A 21,384-nucleotide genomic window follows, 5' to 3' on the forward strand; every position below is an offset into this window, starting at 1 on the left:
GACCCAGTTGTTTGCATGTCAAAGACTAACATTTTGTCTTTGACAGCTGATTTGTTAAGGAAAATGTGGCATTCAACAAGGAAGGGAACCAATAAGTTACCTTGGAAATTCATTATGATCTGGGCTGTGAAAAACAGTTCAAGTCTCCTGAAAAAACGTGGGCAGAGAAGCCTACATGTACATTAATATTCCTCATTATGTTCCTTAAAGGGACAAGAAACCCCATTTTTTTCTTTAACTATTCAGATAGAAGATACAAATTTAAAGAACTTTCTAATTTCCTTCTATTATCTCATTTGTTTCATTCTCTTGGTATCATTTGTTGAAGGAGCAGCAATGGTTCTCTGCTGCTCTTGAGCTTGCCTAGATAAACCTTTCAGCAAAGGATAACAAGAGAATGAAGCAAATTAAATAATAGAAGTAAAATGGAAAGTTGTTTAAAATTGTATTCTCTATCTGAATCATGAAATAATTTTTTGGGGTTTCATGTCCCTTTAAAGGACCATTGTCAGATAGGCAGGTTAAGATTACCCATAACAATCTAGAATGGATGCTGCTTATATAAACTTACTTTCGACTAAATGATTTCAATTTTGATGGAATTTTAGGCCAGTTCACAGTCATCTTCATTGCAGGCTGATTACCAAAATGACCGGTTTGTGCTTTCAGTTTAATCTTGTAGTCTTGACAATTCTGGCCCCATTTGAGACTTGCCTATGAATGCAAAGTAGAGAAAAAAAATGTTGTATTGCAAAAAATGGTATCATGTTGTTCTTTGTAAGTTAGGCAATGCTAAATGTATATGTATGTATTTTATATTTACCTCAGCTTGATGAGGATTAACAACAATGCCATCAAAGCAAGCTCTCCATCTGCTTGTTCTTTGGATATCCACAATAAAGGCTTGTACTTGAGGCTTAGAGCTTGAGTAATCTGCATAAGTGATTATCTGGAAACCTTGCTCTTTGTTATCATTTCTTATAGCCCGTGCCGTGATAACCATAACTGGGGGTTTATTGTCACCCATGAATTTCCTCTAAAAAAAAAAAAAAAAATGATTACTGGTGTTTTAGGTGAAATAACCATTTGACTGTGGTGTTATACTATAGGTCATAATACTTACTCTGTGTTGTACAGCGGAAGCTCTGCTGCTGGAAGATGACGATGAAGATGATGATGATGAAGAAGACTGTGAACCTTGTTTACCAGTATTCTGTAAAAGGTATCAAAAATAAACTTTAAGAAAATGTTACTGCAACTTCAAGGGGCCAAATTATCAAGCTCCGAATGGTCTAAATACCACTGCTCCATAACTTGTACGCCTGCTCAGAGGTGGCGGACAGAAATCAACCCGATCGAATATGATCAGGTTGATTGACACCCCCTGCTAGCAGCTGATTGGCTGTGAATCGGCAGGGGGGGGGTTACAAGCAGTTCTGATGAACTGCTTGTGCAATGATAAATGCCCTCAGCATTTATCGATGTGCAGCGGCCATGATACGCTACATTGTATCATGTCCGCTCGCACTTTGATAAATATGCCCCCAAGTGTTCAGCAGAAATATTTAAAAGGTGTAGTCCTATGTTATATGTATATGCAAAGATAATTTGTTGTTACTGTCTAATTAGCATCCATTAAATTAATTTTAATCCATACCAAAATGCAAAAAAACAACAACAAAGTATTTAACTTGATTGTAACACCTTATAATTTGCCAAATGGGAATTTAAATAGTAGATTGAGGTGTCCAGGACATAGAACAGAATTATATTTTTAAAAACTTACTTTTTGTCTGTTTGCTGGATTGAAGCGAAGATTGTAAAATTGTCTATGCTTCTACAAAAAAAAGAGTCCAGATTTGTATAAAACACATAATGGAAACAGTTTTAAATACATCATTATCAAAACGCATGAGGAATAAACTTCTAGACTCCAAGATTTTATTTCTTAGAATATTATACGGGTGATACCACTTTCACATTTTTCAAAGTATTTTATTAAATAATATTTAATAATTATTAAAGGGACACTGAACCCAATTTTTTTTTTTTTCATGATTCAGATAGAGCATGCAATTTTTAGCAACTTTCTAATATACTCCTATTATCAATTTTTCTCCGTTCTCTTGCTATCTTTATTTTAAAAAGGAGGCATCTAAGCTATTATTTGGTTCAGAACACTGGACAGCACTTGCTTATTGGTAGGTGAATTTATCCACCAATCAGCAAGAACAACACAGGTTCTTCATCAAAAATTGGCCGGCATTTAAACTTACATTCTTGCATTCCAAATAAAGATTCCAAGAGAAAGAAGAAACTTTGATAATAGGAGTAAATTAGAAAGTTGCTTAAAATTGCATGCTCTATCTGAATCACGAAATTAACAATTTGGGTTCAGTATCCCTTTAATTGCATATTTATTAGTTAATTATTTAATAATCAATAGATGATTATTGCATAAATATAGTTATTGCTAATTGAATAGTTGTAGGCATAAAGTGTAACTCACCCTGTCCTTAGACAGCTGTTGACTGCTGCTTTCTGAACTGCTGCTGCTGCTACTACTACTGCTACTGCTGCCTGTTTGTTTGTTTCCTTTGTTTTGTTGCTGCTGATGGTGTTGTTGTTGGTGTCTTTGTTTGCTGCCTCTAACAGAGCTGCTGCTGCTGCTGCTGCTGCTGCTGCTACTGCTGCTGCTGCTACTGCTGCTGCTACTCTGTTTGCCTCTGTGTCTATGTCCTTGTCGATTGCTGCTGCTGCTGCTGCTACCACTGCTGCTGCTACTACTGCTGCTTTCGCTACTGCTACTACTGCTTTGACTCTTGGCCCTTCTATTATGCCCAGGATTTTGGTTATTTTTGTTTTGTTCCTGATTGCTGCTTGATTCACTGCTTGAGCTTCTTTGTTGATGACCATGTTGTCCTCTCTGCTTATCTCTCCGGTTTGACATAGAGGATGAAGATGATGAAGAAGAAGATGAAGAAGAAGATGATGAAGAAGATGATGAAGAAGATGAGGGTGAAGATGATGAAGAAGAGCTGGAGCTGCTCGATGGACCACGTTTCTTAGCCTCTACAATTTCATCAACTAACTGTCTAGAATTATGATGTTTTTGCTGTTGGTTTTGATGTTTTCTGTCTTGTCTCTTCCTCTGATGTAAGCTTCCATTTCTGGACTGTATATATAGAAATAATAGTATATATATAAACATACTTCTCCCAAAAGTTAACAATTGGTCCAAAGACAACCTGTTCACAAATTCACTTACCATAAACTCATCATCTAATCCTAAAATCTTTTTCAGTCTTATTTGGACTTCTGAGTCTTCAAGCTGTTCATCTTCATTTTCTTCTAGTTTTACCAGGGCATTGATCTTAGAAGCAGCTTTTGGTCCAGTTGTGATTTCAAGCTGCAGTTTTTCAATTGGTGCATCAGTGCGAGCTGTGTAACATACACAAACAAAATCTTACATAACTTCTTGATTCATATATTTATGACAAGCAACTTAATTTCTATTGAGTGGCACTGTACCTGGTTTCATTGTGACTTTGAATTCATGTTCTCCAACAGCCCGATAAAGAGGAGAATTTCTGAGAAAAGCAGCATTTTGTTGTTTAGCATCAAAGCATATTTGGAAGCCAAAATTTTTAGCTTTAACACAATAATGATATGATGCAATACGTCTTTGTGAAGACTGGTGTTGTACTACTTCTGCAGAATAGGCATATTTCTTGGATACAATTTCTGAGGACACATCCTACAAAGGATAACAAGTAAAGAAATGTTATACAAATAAACTAGAAGCAAGTGTGACCCTTTCTATGAGCCATATAAGAATACAAAGATAGATAGAAAGATAGATAGATGATATATATATATATACATAGATAGATAGATAGATAGATAGATAGATAGATAGATAGATAGATAGATAGATAGATAGATAGATAGATAGATAGATAGATAAATAAATATAAAGTATAATCATTGAAACACTGATTTTATCATATACTTTTTTTGTTCATTACCATCACGCTAGCTCCTTCTGCTGAAGCTTTTCCTGCTGTCTCAAAGTGTTTCTTCTGAATGTCTAGCTCTGCTCCTCTTGGCAAAATTGGTGTCTTTTTGGCTGTGTCTAGTTCTTCCACATTTCTTGTGATAACAAATGCCTGAGTCCTAAGGAAGATATTGAAATATAATAAAACCTTAGAAACAAAAATCTCTATATTTCCCTGATTGTAACTTAAACCTATAATTGTGCTGCTCAAAGCTAGAGTACAGTTAGCTATGCACAAATGTTCCTGTAAAGTAAACCCATATTTCTTTACATTTAGCCTTTCCATGATAAAAATAAAATTACTTAGACATTAACAAAGAAAATGTAGCGGTCATTGAAAGAAATGTTTGATAGTTATTTGGAGTAGTCGATTAAATTTCAATTACCTTACTACAACAAGGTCATCTTCTTGCTGGCATGGTGATGTTTCAATTTTAAAAATTTTCTCTTTCATATCAAGACGAGCAGACAATTTTGCAGGTAGGTTTGCACGTAGTCTGGCATGGAATTCAAGACCACTCTGAATCAAGTGGGTATTCACTCCCATAGTTGCCACTGCATGTACTAATAAACTGCAAGAGAAATTAACATCATTTAGATTTACAATCAATTATGCATTTAAAAAAATTAAAAAAGAGCATTCCTAAAATTCATATAATGCAAAAAATATGACTTTTGTTACCTTGGGTTTAAATCAGTACGAAGTTGCACTTGAGATTCCAAGAGCTGTGAAACACTAAAACCTGAAGATGGAGTTGGAGTAACCTTTACATCATCTGAACAAAAAAATGTACATTAATAAGTAATCATGAGAAATTAACAAGAACATTGGCACTAAATATTAAACATCATGACTTACTTGAGATGGCTGCATGGACAACACCGCAAGTATATAAGCTAAACTCTGCAGGAAAACCAACAGATGTGGGAACAATGTGTCGAACTTCTGTGGCAAGCAATGCATGGGCCCATTGTCCAGCAAACCCTCCAAGAAGCTTGTTCATCACATTCTTGACAACTGTATGTCTTTCAGCTGGCTCATTGAGTGCCTAAAACATGCAGTTAAAGAAAAGATTTTAAGATACAAAAAAAATACAATGATGTCAACAATTACAACATTTGACATGGATTTCTGTATACCTGTATAATGGTTTGAATTACTTCTTTGTTGATTTTAGAGAAAGAAAGCTCTTGACCGTATATCTTGATATAGCCAGACAGAAGAGTAACTGGGGAAGGCAGTGCTTTCCATCCCAATAGCTATTAACAAACAAAATATTGATTATTCACACCAATAAAGATACATTCTATGCAGATAAAATAAATATGGATAAAAAGTGCTTCTCACCGTTTTCACAATCTGTGTGATCTTCTTACGTATTGGGTACTCCGAAAATGGAATGTTCTGTTTTCTGAGCAGTTCCTCTAGTCCTTCTCCTCTTATCCCAATCTACAGAAATACATAATTATGATGCTTTACATTGAGTGTAATTGCATAACAGACCAATTATAATGAGTTATAATTAATGTTACGGTTACCCTTAGTCTCGTTAGGCGCTGGCTTGCTGGTTCAGGCATTGCTGCTGGGAAATAAGCTCTTCACAACAGAATAACTAATGCTTCTGTAACAATTAATAATTAAGATAATGGGGTAGATTTATCATAGTGCGAGCTGACATGATGCAATGTAGCGTATCATGTCCGCTGCACATCGATAAATGTCGACAGCACACGCCCCTGCAGATTCGCGACCAATCGGCCACTAACAGGGGGTGTCAATCAACACAATCGTATTTGATCGGGTTGATTTCTGTCCGCGGCCTCAGAGCAGGTGGACAAGTTATGGAGCAGGGGTCTTTAGACCGCTGCTTCATAACTTCTGTTTCCGGCGAGCCTGAAGGCTCGCGCAGAAACAGGGGCATCAAGCTCCGTAAGGAGCTTGATATATTGGCCCCAATATTTTGATTTTCATCTAACTTCAACCTCTTTTATTTTTCTATTTGTTTCTCCTGATTAAATCATTTAATAAATAAACTCATTTATTTTTCACACATTTCTACTAATGGAGTTTTATGCCATCTTTAAATAACATAAATATAACGTACATTTCTTTTTTTTTTTTCTCTCATATTATTACAAATAATGGGGATTTTTTTTTATCAACTATTTTCTTTCTTTCTCTCTAGTTTTCTCTTAATGTGTTATTTTTCTATTTCTTATTAGTTCTAAAAATGTAAAATGTGAAATTGACATGAATAAATGTAGAAATCATTAATGTTAATTTATTGTGTTTTCTAAAATGTGTCAATAATCCCTATTGGTGATAAAAAAAAAATGTACACCATCATATATTGGTCCTTATTCATGTAAATGGATATTTATTTCAATTCATGCACATTTGATGTGTGTGTGGGGGGGGGGCTGATAAACAGCACAGAAATACTGTAGTTACATTTGATTTTGAAGATTACCCTGGGGTAATTTAGAATTTACCTCTATGATATCAGTTGCTCCTCCCGCAACATATGTTCTGATTTTAGTGAGAATGAACACAGGGAACATGGTATTTGCACTATTCATAATGTAGACTTTGGCAGCAGCACCAGCCATTAGAGAATCTATGAGAAGACACCATAAATATTTATGAAACAGTAGATATAGTAGATTAATGCAAAACAAATATGCTGCACTATACATGAGGAACCGTGATCCACTAAGCAGATCAGTAAGGAAATGATTATTTGTAATGATTTGTATAAACATCTATGATATCTCAGCCAAGGAATAAAATAATGACTAACATACAAATGCATCCTATTAGCAAACACACAACAAAATAAAAAGGATAAAAAAAGGACAAAATATAAGTAGATCAGTCCATTCTATAGAAAGATGTAAAAAATGCACACTGGCATTAAGGAATCAAATATATCAATAAAATATAGAAAAGCTTCAGAGTGTACCTGAGGGTTAAATTAGTAAATTATATTTACACATGGTTGGATAAAATGGCTCAGTACTAGACATGGGCGAATGTGTTTATATTCAAATTCAAATGTTAGAACGAATGTTATTGTAAAAATTAAATTTACATAATAGAAAGTTGATAAGAACGAATATTCTTAAAAATTCTATTTTTCGAATGTTATTTGCAGTTTTTGAATGTCACATTCGAATTCGAATGTCACATTCGAATGTCACATTCGAATTCAAATGTCACATTCAAATGTCACATTCGAATTCGAATATTATATTTATAAAACACAATTGTAGACTAGAAATATTATTTTGAATTTGAATGTGACATTCTAATTGAATATTACATTTAAAAAAACACAGTATTAGACTAGAATTACTATTTCTAATTTGAATGTTACATTCAAATTCGAATGTAGCATTCGAATATTACATTTATTAAACACAGTTCGAATTTGAATGTCACATTCGAATTCGAATGTCATATTCGAATTCGAATATAACATTTAAAGAACACAGTATTAGACTAGAAATACTATTTCGAATTTAAATGTTACATTCGAATTCGAATGTAACATTCGAATTTGAATATTACATTTATTAAACACAGTTCGAATTCGAATGTCACATTGGAATTCGAATGTCATATTTGAATTCGAATATTACATTTAAAAAACACAGTATTAGACTAGAAATACTATTTCAAATTTGAATGTTACATTCGAATTCGAATGTAGCATTCAAATTTGAATATTGCATTTATTAAACACAGTTGTAAACTAAAAATACCATTTCGAATTCGAATGTCACATTCAAATTCGAATGTCATATTCAAATTCGAATATAACATTTAAAAAACACAGTATTAGACTAGAAATACTTTTTCGAATTCAAATGTGACATTCAAATTCGAATGTCACATTCGAATTTGAATATTTCTTTTAAAATACAGTATTAGACTAGAAATACTATTTTGAATTTGAATGGGACATTCGAATTTGAATGTAGCATTCAAATTTGAATATTACATTTATTAAACACAGTTGTAGTCTAGAAATACTATTTCGAATTTGAATGTCACATTCGAATTCGAATATCACATTCGAATTCAAATATTACATTTCGAAATTGAATGAATACATAGCTAAACATTCTATTAATCGAACAAATATTTTCAAATTTTATTGAAAAATTTGAAAACAAAAATTTGAAAAAAGAATGTTAGAATGTTATATAAACATTCGAAATTCGATTCGAACGAATGAATGTATAAAATTCGTTTTAAATATCGAATTTTTAGAAACATTCGCCCATCCCTACTCAGTACATGTTGTACCGACATGAGGTAAAAAATAATGGCTCCACAAGATTTTAAACCATGTAAATATTACTAGGAATGTATAAAAATGCCATTTTTATGCACCTACTTACATTTGAAATTATCTACTCGATAAACTTTGCTGTATCGGAATCCTAATTTGTCAATAGCTGGATTCATTATCTTAAGGGCAACATTGCAAGCTGCAGCCCTAGATGTAAAACAGATATCATAAATATGAAAGTTTATAACAATACGTATTTCTTATTATTATATGTAAAATCTGATTGGAATGAATAACAACCATTGCTACTCTTGTACTTACAGGGGTTCAAGATGTGGCACTCTGCTCCTGGACAAGGCCTTTATTTGGTTGAATGTAAAACTTGCAAGTTGTAAATTTATTTTGCTCTCCTTTACAACCACATTGGCAATGGTTGTTACTAAAGCAAGACCTGGTTTAGTCTCAAACAATGCCAAACATGCCATCTGTCGGACTTCTGTACGTGCATTGCGGTTCATGAAGACCTGGAGTAGGATTTCCTGCACCTAAGAGTGTAAGAAAACAATATTACACCAATATACTTATATGGGATCTTTAATTCAAATATTCTTTTTGCGCTCCCATCACTCTGCCCAAAACTTGATTCTTTTTTTCCTCCTCTCTTACTACCTCCTCACATTGCCACCTACAGGATGTTTCCATAACTGCCTTTATTTTCTGGAATTCTATACCTCAACCCACTTGCCCCAGACTTTCAGAGCTTCATGTGTTGCCTGAAAACACTACTGTTAAGGAATACATACCACTTACACTAACTGAGTTCTCTAATTTATCACCTTAGTTCCCTCTCCCTATCTTATCAACGCCTCCATTTCTCCATTTAGCATGTAAGCTGAAAAGCCCACCAGTCCTGTACACCACCGTCACACAGAAGGAGCAATATCAAATGATCGTCTACCCCTTCCTCATTATGTAACATAGTAACATAGTAACATAGTAGATAAGGTTGAAAAAAAGACTGAAGTCCATCGAGTTCAACCTATACAAATCTAAAATACTTACAAAAAGCTCCAGTTAAGCTTAAATAACCCCATTAAAATGTGACCCATTTAATACTAGCAATCATATCCATGAATTTTGTTAGTATACAGAAACTTATCCAGACTATTTTTAAATGTATCTATGGTATTGGCATTCACTACCTCCTTTGGTAATGAGTTCCACAATTTTATTGCTCTCACAGTGAAAAAACGTTTCCGTTGCAGGAGATTAAATCTCCTTTCCTCCAACCTTAAATTATGACCTCTTGTCAGAAACAATTTTCTTGGAATAAACAGAGCTTCTGCCATCTCTGTATATGGGCCTTGAATATATTTATATAAAGTAATCATGTCACCTCTCAAGCGCCTTTTTTCTAAAGAAAACAGACCCAGTTTGGCTAGCCTCTCCTCATAGGTTAATTTCTCCAATCCCCTTATTAGCTTTGTGGCCCTTCTCTGAACTTTTTCTAGTTCTGCAATATCTTTTTTAGCAATTGGTCCCCAGAACTGCACTCCAAACTCAAGGTGAGGTCTTACCAGGGCTTTATATAATGACAGAATTATGCTTTCCTCCCTTGAATCAATACCTCTTTTAATACATGCTAGTATCTTATTAGCCTTTGAAGCCGCTGCCCTGCATTGTGCACCCATCTTTAGCTTGTTATCTATTACTACTCCCAAATCCCTTTCCTCCTGTGTTTGGCTAAGTCTTGTCCCATTTAAAAAATACGTAGCCTGCTTATTTTTACTTCCAAAATGTAGAACCTTGCATTTTTCCGTATTAAATCTCATTTTCCATTCACTTGCCCATAGTTCTAATTTTAGCAAATCCCTTTGTAAAGACAGTTCGTCCTGCTCTGACCTTATGACCTTACTTAACTTAGTATCATCTGCAAAAATAGAGATGTCGCTATTTAATCCTTGCTCCAAGTCATTTATAAAAATATTAAAAAGAACAGGGCCCAGTACTGATCCCTGGGGGACGCCACTGATTACCTTTGTCCAATCTGAGTATGATCCATTTACTACTACTCGTTGCTCCCTATCTTTTATCCAGTTATTTATCCATGAGCTAACATTTTCAGCTATTCCCAGTCCCTTAATTTTGTGCATTAATCTCTCATGTGGCACTGTATCAAATGCCTTTGCAAAATCTAAGTATATCACATCCACTGATTCCCCTTTATCTATATTTTGACTTACTTCCTCGTAGAATCTAATCAGATTAGTTTGACATGATCTATTTCTCCTAAAGCCATGCTGATTAGAACTCATAATCTTGTTTACACGAATATGCTCATCAATATAATCCCTTATAATCCCTTCAAATATCTTCCCCACTATTGATGTCAGACTAACTGGTCTATAGCTTCCTGGATCATCCCTGCTTCCCTTTTTGAAGAGTGGCACCACATCAGCTTTACGCCAATCCTGGGGTACCATGCCTGAGGATAATGAGTCTTGAAAAATTAAGAGTAAAGGTTTGTCTATAACAGTGCTAAGTTCCCTCAACACCCTTGGGTGTATTCCATCTGGGCCTGGAGTTTTATTTACCTTAATATTTTCCAGTTTTTTCCTGATATCCTCTAAACAAAACCCAGTTAGTGGTATGGACTGGCATGTTCTATTATGTTCAAAAGTATTCAATGGTTCTTCTCTTGTGTATACTGAAGAAAAAAACTGGTTTAGTACCTCAGCCTTCTCCCTGTCATTATTTATCATGCTACCCTCCACACATTTTAATGTACCTATATTATCCTTCTTAGATTGATTTTTGCTAGTTTTCCAATGGCAACATAACTGAAGAAAATGTTACTGCTTTACAAATAAATATCACTTACTTTTCTTTGGTCTTGTTGGGCAATGTTTCTCAGAGCCATGACAGCATCAGTCTGAATTCTGACTGGGAGCTGGGAAGCAGCGGAGGAAAAGCCGGGCAAGAACTTCTGGATCCGTTTGATACTTTGAGGTTGCCCTGCATTGCCCAAAGCCTTTAGTGCCAGGGATATATCCTCTTCATGTGCCTTGCTGTGGGCCTCAGCCACTAAATCATGCAGGGGCTAAAATAGAATGGAATGAACTATAAGAAGCGATGAGGACAACATTGATCCACAGATTCCCAAAATATGCAGACAGTAGGGCAGAAAATGGGAGGAGATGTGCCTGGTTCAACCTCATGAAAAATTTTTATGTGAATGCTAAAGGGAGTTCCAATTAATGGTTTTGCTATACAAATGAAAAATACCTAAGCTGGAATTTATAATTATCACTAGTCTAACAGATTCATATAATTTTCCTTCTGTCAGAAAGCCACTGTAATTAGAATTTCCAACAATATTTTTTCAAATTATTAATTCCAAAATTATCAATTATAATTGGTCAAAAAATCTAATGTGTATTCTAGAAAGCACAGCAGGATTACTATTAGGATTGGCCTTGCCTTTGTTACACAACATTAACAAATACTCACCTCTAAAGCTGCTTCGGGACAGCCACTCTGATGTTGACAGTACTTATTCACCATGGAGCCATAAGCAAGGATTGCAGCTTTGTACACTTGACGATATTTCTGTATCTTTGGATCTTTTACTAATTCCTACAACACCAAAACAAATAGTTAATAGATGTTCTACAAAGAAAATGTTTGTAAATGGACACATTGAGCTCCATGTACAAAGCCGGTGCAGACATCTTGAGAACTTGTCCACCCAGTTTTGCAGGGAATTGGCAGCTACCACTGTAGGTCTGCTTCCCATATGTACATTTGCACACTCAACTGAGTGTGTAATTCCACAACCTTCTCTCATGTGACCAATCACGTGAGAGAAGGGCCTGTCAATCACCTCAAATTAACATGTTTAGGGTGATTTCTATCCCCAAACTAAGAGGTGCCAGAGATAGTAAGAAGCAGCGGTCAAAAGGGCTCCATGGCAGAATTTGCTGCTTAAAACATGGAACCCATTTTTGTGTGTGAGGAATATCTTATATATTTGCATATATACATACAATTGTATATGCAATTACTTACTTTTTAAACAACATATAGAATTAAAATATTTAAAGAAAAACTCTCATGCTTGTCTAAATACTTTGCAGTATAAATATGAGCAAACTAGATTTTTTTCAAAATTTATGTTCCGTGTTACTATGATTAAGGATTTCTTTCAAATCAGTTATAATTAAAATATTGTTTTTATATTTGTATTTGTTTATATTCTTTTGTTTATCTATATTTGCTGTGTTTAATTTTGAAGCCTAATGAATACTAATTACATAAGTTATGCTATATTAAAGGGACAGTAATGTCAAAATTAAACATTCATGATTCAGACAGCATAATACAATTTTAAAGAACTGTCTAATTTACTTATTTTCCATTATCACATTTCTTATGTTCTCTTTTAGTATTATTTGTTAAAGAGTAAACCTAGGTATGCTAATTGGAGCTTAGAAACTACAAATGTGTCCTTATCATTCTATGGCAGCAGTATTTGCAACACCATAAACATTGCTGCAAACACTGCTACCAGATAGCACTCCTGAGCTCACCTGGGATTACTCGTTAACAAAGATGACCAAGAGAACTAAGCAAAATGAATAAAAGTGGTAAATTGGAAAGTAGTTTAAAATGTCATGCTCTATTCAATTAATTTGATGTTACCTCAACATTCCAGAAGTAGGATAAAAGATATATCTATATCTGAAATAACTTACAGCCGAAACTTGGAAAGCACGTTGATTGGATCTTGCAAATTGCATTGCCAGTGTAATTGTTACTGCTGCTTCATGAGGGCTCAGGTCCTGGTTGTGAAGACTCTGTTTGATAAACTTCAGGGAATCCATTGTTCCAGCAACAGGGATAGCATTCAAGAGCCAACGTCTGGATCAAACATAAAGCTCAGTATGATCATTCAGGTTTATTATAGGCTTCAACTACAAAAGTGATTATCAAAGTATTTTATATATAAAAAATCCTGGATGAATCTTATTTATTTCTAATGATCAAATCTACAAAAATATATTCACAAATCTAAACTATTTATTGTTCAGTGATATTTGCTTCCTACACATGGTTTGAGTACAGCAGGTGACATATTTGGTGACATGACTGGCACACGCTCCTTACCTATGCGCATGCACATGACCTCTGGCTGTATCAATAGCAGGTTGCTTACATGTTAAGAATTATTGCTGTAGCAGTGATAATGTTTAATTAAATATGTTTGCATAACTGTGTATTTCAAATGTGACTTTTATGTCCCACTAAAGGGAATTCCAGTGCAAACTAGTATGGACTATAACATTTGCAACATACTTTCGGATCAACACAAAAGAGTACACTAGAAGGGAACTCTTAACATTCTTTTGATTGGTTCATACCTGTACTGAGGTCTAGCAGAATACTGCTTCCAAATGCCCTGGAGGCCTTCAGTAGATGATAAACGTAGAAGCTGAGTAAGTTCCAAAAATTTGGCTGGAGCATCATTGTGCACTTGCTGTTGATTATTCTGTACCAGGTGTTGCAGAGTTTCCTCTATCTTTTTTATTGACGATAAAAAACAATCATAAATACAAAATTCCAATAATTTATAATTTTATAAAAATTAAAAATGCACTGAAGTACCTGGGGAAAATTAACACTGGTGTGAGATTCTTGATCATGCAAAAAATCAGTTAGACTAAAGTCTAGATGATCAGAAACTCATCAGAATGGAGAAAAATCTTTAGGGACTTTTTTGATAATAATATTGCAATGTATCTGTCTCTCCTTCACAATATGTTGCTTTATTTTGCAAATAGATCTTGAAATGCTATGATTTGTGGTTTAGTTTAATGATTTTAATAATTATTATGTACCTGTCCTTCAGGGCTCTTGGTTCTCATAAGATGGATAGGAATTTGGTACACCTCAGAAGCCACCTGATAATGAAGCCCACCACGGTTCTGCAGCTGAATCTGTGGTGCATACGTCTGACCACCTTTGGTTCCTGCCCAAGTTATTACTTGTCTATGGTGTAGAAAGAATATCAAATATTAAATATGCTAATTTATATTCTGCAATTCATTTTTTTTTATGCTCATCTAGTCATTTAGTATAAGTATTCAAAACATACAGACAAAGCCTATAGGCTGGTTGCTGTACCTGTATTATTATTTTTTTCTAATTATTATTATTAAAACTGAATCTTCCACTAACTCTAGATGGAAGATTTGCTAGATAGATATAAATATAGATAATGGCAGATTTAGTTAAATATGCAGTAAAACTCTAACTGCCCACTTCCCTTGGGTGTAATGGTCCCTAGGGGGCACCTACCAATACCACAATCACTTTAATAAAAGGATTAGCCAAGAAAATACAAAAATATTTTAGCTCACCATAACAACATTTAATTACTGTAAAATGGGATTAAACAGACATAAAAGCCTTAAAATGTGTTTTAAATCTCCTAATCATTGTGAAAAAGAGCATTCTTTTACAGAAAATGTGGTTGATATTTGGGCAATAAATGTGTATGGTATACAAATCATCTAGGTAAGTGCAAGAGAGATAGTTATACTGAACAGCCTTCCTACATGGGTGGAAGTATAAAAGGATAAAGAAAATTGAAATATGCTTAGGATATGTAGTTGCTAATTCTGAAAAATTAGCTCAAAATATTGTACAGTCTAATCAAATAATAAGCAGATAAAAACGTTTTATATCAATTTAAATGTTTTTATCATCACTTTATTGTAACAAAGAAGAAACATAGACATGGTCTAATACAGTGTTGGTTAACTCCAGTCCTCAAAGTACCCCTAACAGGCCAACTTTTCATGAAATCTGAGAGCACAGGTAAAATAATCACTTGATCGGGAACCATGGTTACTAACCTGCTCTTGCACATGAGGAGATTATTTCACCTTTTATCTAGTTCAGATTTCATGAAAACCCAGCTTGTTACTTGAAGAATGGAGTTGAAAAACACTGATCTAACAGATCACATTCTCCAGAAGACAGATGAGTTTAGCTTAACCAAATACAAAATACAGGTGAAGTGTGTATTTGGAAATAATGTCAACATAAGATGACAAAATACGCCATAATATTACAAATACAAACCTGGCTTCCATAACAGCAGCACCATTGAGTTCAGCAAATGGAGAATAATGATATATCTGCCGTGCGGAAACTTCCATTATAAAAGCGCCTTGTTCCCTCTTCTTCAACTTGTAGGTATATGTTGCTGTTCCACGTAAATTTTTTCCCAGCTAAATAAAAATAAATAAGACATTGTATATAGTTGAAGTGATGTGTTATTTTCCTTTTCCTCTATAAAAGCTAAACATAAAAAGTACCTACATGTTTACAAGCTATACAGGACTCCAAGAAGGCAATGCCGACATTCTTAGATACTTTGTCTTGACAGTTGTTCAGGTCTGTAGACTTATCTACAATGATTTGATCTCCTCTTCTGTCCTCTTGAACAACATATCTGGTGTGGCAGACTCCACCAATGCTTGACTAAGACACAAATATATATAATTAGAAAGGTAAGCAGAGAAATGTTAGGTTTGTATTTAAAAGATGATAAAATAATAAATGGATCTACAATACAGGTATGTGCAATAAAGTACAGTTACATTTAAAGGACTATAAAACACAGCAGAAAGTGCATAACAAAAAAAGACAACTCAATATAAATTACTCTGAATTTTTGATGAGCAATGGATTTTAAAAAGGCAATTTAAAAAATCTACTTAAATGTCCCGGCTTCCTGTATCATGTGACAGCCATCAGCCAATCACAGACACACTTAAGTAGAGTTTAAAAAATACTACAACAGAACTAATTAGATCAATCTGTAGATGTTGCCTCATTTTCATTATTTAAGAAGTCAAGAATATAGAAAGCAAATGCTGAAATTTTGTTAATCAAATTGTAGTATTAATTCCCCTTGACAAATGTTTTGTCATTCAAATGTTTCTGTCACACCAGTATATGAATATTGAATATAACAGCAGCATATTCAAATGCAACATTTGAATATAACATTGCAACATTTGAATATTGCATATATCATTGATTCCTATAATGTCTATCCATGACGTTTAAGACGATCAACAATTGAATTTCCATTCTATAATCTAATGCTACATTTTATAAAGGGAAATATGATCTTTTTTGTTTGCAAAACAAGTAATGAATGTTTGACAAGCAATTCAACATTTGCAGATAGCTTTTATTACTTTTCATTAATGTACCGTAACATTTGCCCATCCTTAGTAAGTAGTCATCAATAAAATTTGTAGCAATTGTTATCATTTTACTGAGTAATATGTTAGAAAACACAAAACTAACCTCTTGCAAGTCATAAACATTTTGTGTCTTTTTGATGGTCATTTGGAACAAGTTTAGAATTCCTCTGTAAATGTTGACAACAGTGTCTGAAACATCATCAGAGGCATAGAGGTTTCCAACCCGTCCATTGTGGTATTCAAACTTTACAGGTTTTGTAAGCTGGTCAGCAATTATCTTTGTCAACTTGGATGACCGCGTAAATGGATCCTTTGGCCACACACCATTGTACTCCTTTATTTCTGGAGATTGAATCTAAAAATATATAAATATATTATTTTTCCTTTAAAGTGCACAAAAAGATAATGGATTTAGCTAGCTGTATAATACAATGTACACTATTACTAAAAGTATTCTGTAGACAATGAAGGCAAAATATTATACCCATTAAAAATATTAAATCCCTGAAAGATCAATACAATTCTAGTCAATCTTGAATTTTATAATTGCAATTATTTTATTAGAAATACTTTTAGTACTAGTTTTTAAAGCAAATTTCCATTGTCCTATGCATATATTTTTATTACTTTAGCATGTGTGCCTGGATAAAATTAAATTCGTATCATGGCAGCTGGTCAAGCCTGGGCACAGATGGGTGAAAAATTTGTCAAGCTTTTAATTGTCACTGAAAATATCTCACAATTGAATTTAGAGGAAATGTTCTTAGCTATTATGCCATTGTGTTCCACTTGTATCCAGTGACATATTCTAATATGTGCATACACACTTAAAATGTCTTAATTAGGAGACTGGTATTCTTGCAGCTACAGCAGGTATGGCAATAGGGTGAGGCCATCCACAAACATTCAGCCAGACCAGTGGTCCTCAACACAAATAGTCATTTATAAAATAGCCATTCAAGTTCTGGTTAAAAGTAGAAATAATATCCAATATTGTGTATCAACATTTAAATGTTTATTTTTTACCTTGAGAAGATACATCCTCTGAGCAAAGGATTTGATCTCAAATTTGCAGTTCACTTTAATACCAGACCGCGCCAAGCCATTTTCAGGAAGTCCATTCAGAATAACAGCCTCATAGTTATATACAATAGTTTTGCTTTGGCTGAACATGGGCTCTGAAATATATTAACATTATAGTATTAATAAATCAGCTATGACATGTATAGCAATATACAAAACAGCATACATATGAGATCTGTTAGACCTACCTATATCTGATCGTTCAGAGCCTGTAAGTAAACCAGAAAAAAAACTTATGAGAATTGACAGAATTGTGATGGATTTTATTACAAGAAAATAAGGTCTTAATATTTCTTAAAATAAAATATAGTATTGCAGAACAAAGGTCTGTTCTACGCTTGAGGGTCCCAAACACACCGGGCCAGATTGCACGTGATATTAGCTCTCCACTTTGTAATACCAGTGCAAGATAATGTGCACTGGTATTACAAGTAAAGCTCGCAGTCACATTGCGAGGAAGCATTGCGCTCATGAGAGTGCACTTCCATATACTCCTATGGCAGCGAAGGTAGTAAGTGGTGCAGAGATGGGCATCAATTTTAAATATATATGTTTATGATTATATACATATATATTTATGTTTTAATATGTGTATATGCACCTATTAACACATAAATATATATGTATTTAATCATATACATATATATATTTACATTGCGGTCTATGGGAACACACAGTTCCCAAAGACCACAATGTAAAGACACTTTTCAGTGCCGTTTTTTTATAACACCTCACTCCCACCAACTTTAAAGCCCCCAAAACTGCCTAGTACTGTTTTTTTTTATTAAAAAAATCTACTTTTTTTTTTAAATAAAAAGCTACAATGCCCTCTATTTTGAGTGCATTTGGGGCACTTTTAAAAAATTAACCAGAGATCTAATCTCTAGTTGATTTTCAGAGCGTTTATTGCTACCACAAGCTTGTGGTAGCAATCACCAGCCAGTTGTATTGGGCAGTTAATTATCTTGCTTCCACAAACGGGCAAATTTGGCCATTTGAAGGAGTATGAAAATTTAGTGCTCCACTTCGAATCTAGCCCACCAGGTTTTACAAGCTAATGTCTGAGACTTATTTATTACATTATGAGTAAACACTGATATAACATGAGAATTGGAGAAAAATCATGTAACCTATTTTGTAAATTCACATTAGTTGTTAAGTCACCTTTTGCAACCAACGTGCATATCCAAAATATGTGCAAGTTGGTTATTAAAACAAAAAAAAAATATCTGACTTGCTATTAGAATGAAAACAGGTAAAATATTCATAAGTCCATATATATCCAATTAGCAACCAAATTGCCAAATTCATCCAAATTTAAAGATAACGCCAGCGAATATAATTAAGACGATCCTTGCTTCATGCCTGTAACCTTTTTTAATATATCTTAATAAACTTTTGTTGTTTTTAATTTCTCACTGATGTGCAACTGATACCTTAATTCTAAATGTGATATTGCAGTTTGGTTCGCTGCTTAAGTGGCTAGCACCCTGCCTGTAGCAACTGACAAGTCGACGGGTGACCTCATCACCAGGTGCTTGGTGCCGGAGTGTTACCAGTGAGCTTGGAGCGGCCGTGTTGCATTTGCTGTGTATTATAATTTGAACATACAGCTGGTCTTAGAGGTCTAATTATAGCCTCAGGTTAAATGGATAGATACAAATATGTTTCTAAACCTTTAGACTAGCTATAATTAATTTAAAATTTTAATATTAAGTATTGCAAACTGAAATTGACTTCCAAGGATTATCAGTTAGATAGTGGAGAAAAAGTTGTTAGTCCATTCAAAGCTATAGGGACATTAAACACTTTTTTTTGTTTATGTAGTAAAAACAGCTTTGCAATATACTTTAATTTTTATTAATTTTATTATTATTTTTTGTACCCTTTCCCTTCAATTTAATTATGAAAATTGTGGGATTTCCAATTCCAGTTAGAAGGGGAAGTCATTGGTTGAACACTCTAATGACTAACCTATAACTGTCCCTGATTGGCCTCAACAGAGAAGGAAATCTAGGTTACATCATGGTGACGCTCATTGCATTATGAAGACACTTATTTTATTTAATATTTAAAATTATAACATTATATATATTTTGTTTATATATATATATATATATATATATATATATATATATATATATATATATATACTGTATATGTTTAAAGTAAGGTAGAAGTGTGTTTTATTTAAGACATGAAATACTGATTTACCTGAATATACTTCTATATAATTGTATAATTATCACCCAAGTAGAATTTGTTAGCATGCATAATAGCTGATAGGATTGATTTTAATAGTATATTGGCCATGCCAATAAAGACAAACAGTATGGCAACCCCAAATGATGCACACTCTCTAATGCTGCTTTTATTTTCTATGATTTCTACGTTTCTTAAATGGAGCTGGAAAGTCACTTCACATCTCAAATACATTTTGAAGCATAGCCTAAATATTGGAGAAAGAAATATTATTACATGGTTGAGTTGATTTCTGAATGAATTAAGCTGAGCCCAGTACACATATGTGAATCCCTTATTTATGAATGATTTTACTTACCCGCTGCCACAGCGAGCAGAAATGCTAGGATGATTCCCCTCATGGTGGCGAATGCAGAACTAAGAGCAACCTGCTCTATTTATAATAGTAAATCTGAAACACGTGATACAATTTTGGCTCATTCACATCTCTTTATCAGTTTGTGCAAACAATTATTAATTCACATTGAAAAAGAACTTCAGAGAAAAATGTGAACATTTCTTTAAAAAAAAACCTGTAACAAATATATGTTAACAGGAATAGCAAAACATACGTAATTAAATTTAATTTTCATTTAGCTGTTAAACAAATTAGAATTTTGTTTTGTACCATTGTGTAAATTCTGGTTTTAGATAAATTACAGGTTAGATTAACTTTGCCAGGGTCAAAATGACCCAATAATGATCAACTACTGTTATCTTTTAAAAATGATTGTGAATAATCAAACAGATATCAGCATGAAGGACACAAAATTTAAGCCATAATGCAGACTTTTTATTATTAAAAGCTTTATTCACAATAATAAAAAAATGTTTTAATAGAATCTTTTATATTTAAAAACCTATACACACACACACATATATATATTAATCTGTCACTTGTGCGACTTATTAAAATAAATACATTTAGAGCAGGATATAAAAAATACCTTATAGTAACAAAGATTTTAATGAAGACATAAACAATTTACTAATTAGGTAATGTACATGTGTCAAAAATAGGCTAATCAATAACTTTTGGAAATTATACATTAATATATAAATGTAAATTCAATCTACAAATGTTTGCACAATATTACATTCTATAGATTTGAATTAAGTAGAAAGGAGAAAGATAAATATTTACATAGAGATGTGAAAATAAAAACGTCAAAAAATTTTAAGCAGATGAGTGTAAAAATACAATATATAAAAAAATCATAGGGCTAGATTACAAGTGGCGTGCTATTTAGCACTCCTGCTCGAGCATCAGCACCGCTAAACATAATATTGTTATGCGCATGGGTAAGCATACTTATTACTACTTGAAAGTAAAAGTTTTGTGCACGAGTGAAACCCGCCACTTCAGCACATCAGATATCACCACTAGACTTTTTCATCCCATAGATTTTAATGGAGAGCGCTA

General features: G+C 33.6%; 1 protein-coding gene across 1 annotated transcript in view; it reads right to left on the reverse strand.

Annotated features, from left to right (window-relative positions):
* The window catches only part of LOC128640826 (vitellogenin-A2), a 37,072-nt gene extending 16,749 nt beyond the window's left edge, over positions 1-20,323 (reverse strand). The window contains exons 1-27 of the mRNA XM_053693250.1: positions 20,281-20,323; positions 17,909-17,929; positions 17,664-17,815; positions 16,741-16,992; positions 15,742-15,903; positions 15,502-15,650; positions 14,253-14,403; positions 13,776-13,933; positions 13,110-13,275; positions 11,866-11,991; positions 11,237-11,455; positions 8,677-8,900; positions 8,465-8,562; positions 6,551-6,675; positions 5,406-5,507; positions 5,198-5,317; positions 4,917-5,106; positions 4,740-4,833; positions 4,444-4,629; positions 4,029-4,176; positions 3,532-3,757; positions 3,269-3,441; positions 2,510-3,175; positions 1,787-1,837; positions 1,124-1,213; positions 824-1,036; positions 572-714 (exon numbers count right to left, since the gene is read on the reverse strand). Of these exons, the coding sequence (XP_053549225.1) occupies positions 572-714; positions 824-1,036; positions 1,124-1,213; positions 1,787-1,837; positions 2,510-3,175; positions 3,269-3,441; positions 3,532-3,757; positions 4,029-4,176; positions 4,444-4,629; positions 4,740-4,833; positions 4,917-5,106; positions 5,198-5,317; positions 5,406-5,507; positions 6,551-6,675; positions 8,465-8,562; positions 8,677-8,900; positions 11,237-11,455; positions 11,866-11,991; positions 13,110-13,275; positions 13,776-13,933; positions 14,253-14,403; positions 15,502-15,650; positions 15,742-15,903; positions 16,741-16,992; positions 17,664-17,815; positions 17,909-17,929; positions 20,281-20,323 (4,448 nt within the window). The remainder of the gene's footprint in view (positions 1-571; positions 715-823; positions 1,037-1,123; positions 1,214-1,786; positions 1,838-2,509; positions 3,176-3,268; positions 3,442-3,531; positions 3,758-4,028; positions 4,177-4,443; positions 4,630-4,739; positions 4,834-4,916; positions 5,107-5,197; positions 5,318-5,405; positions 5,508-6,550; positions 6,676-8,464; positions 8,563-8,676; positions 8,901-11,236; positions 11,456-11,865; positions 11,992-13,109; positions 13,276-13,775; positions 13,934-14,252; positions 14,404-15,501; positions 15,651-15,741; positions 15,904-16,740; positions 16,993-17,663; positions 17,816-17,908; positions 17,930-20,280) is intronic.
* Positions 20,324-21,384: the final 1,061 nt, after the last annotated feature.

Source organism: Bombina bombina, chromosome 10 (assembly GCF_027579735.1).
Source record: "Bombina bombina isolate aBomBom1 chromosome 10, aBomBom1.pri, whole genome shotgun sequence".
Taxonomy (NCBI): Eukaryota; Metazoa; Chordata; class Amphibia; order Anura; family Bombinatoridae; genus Bombina; species Bombina bombina.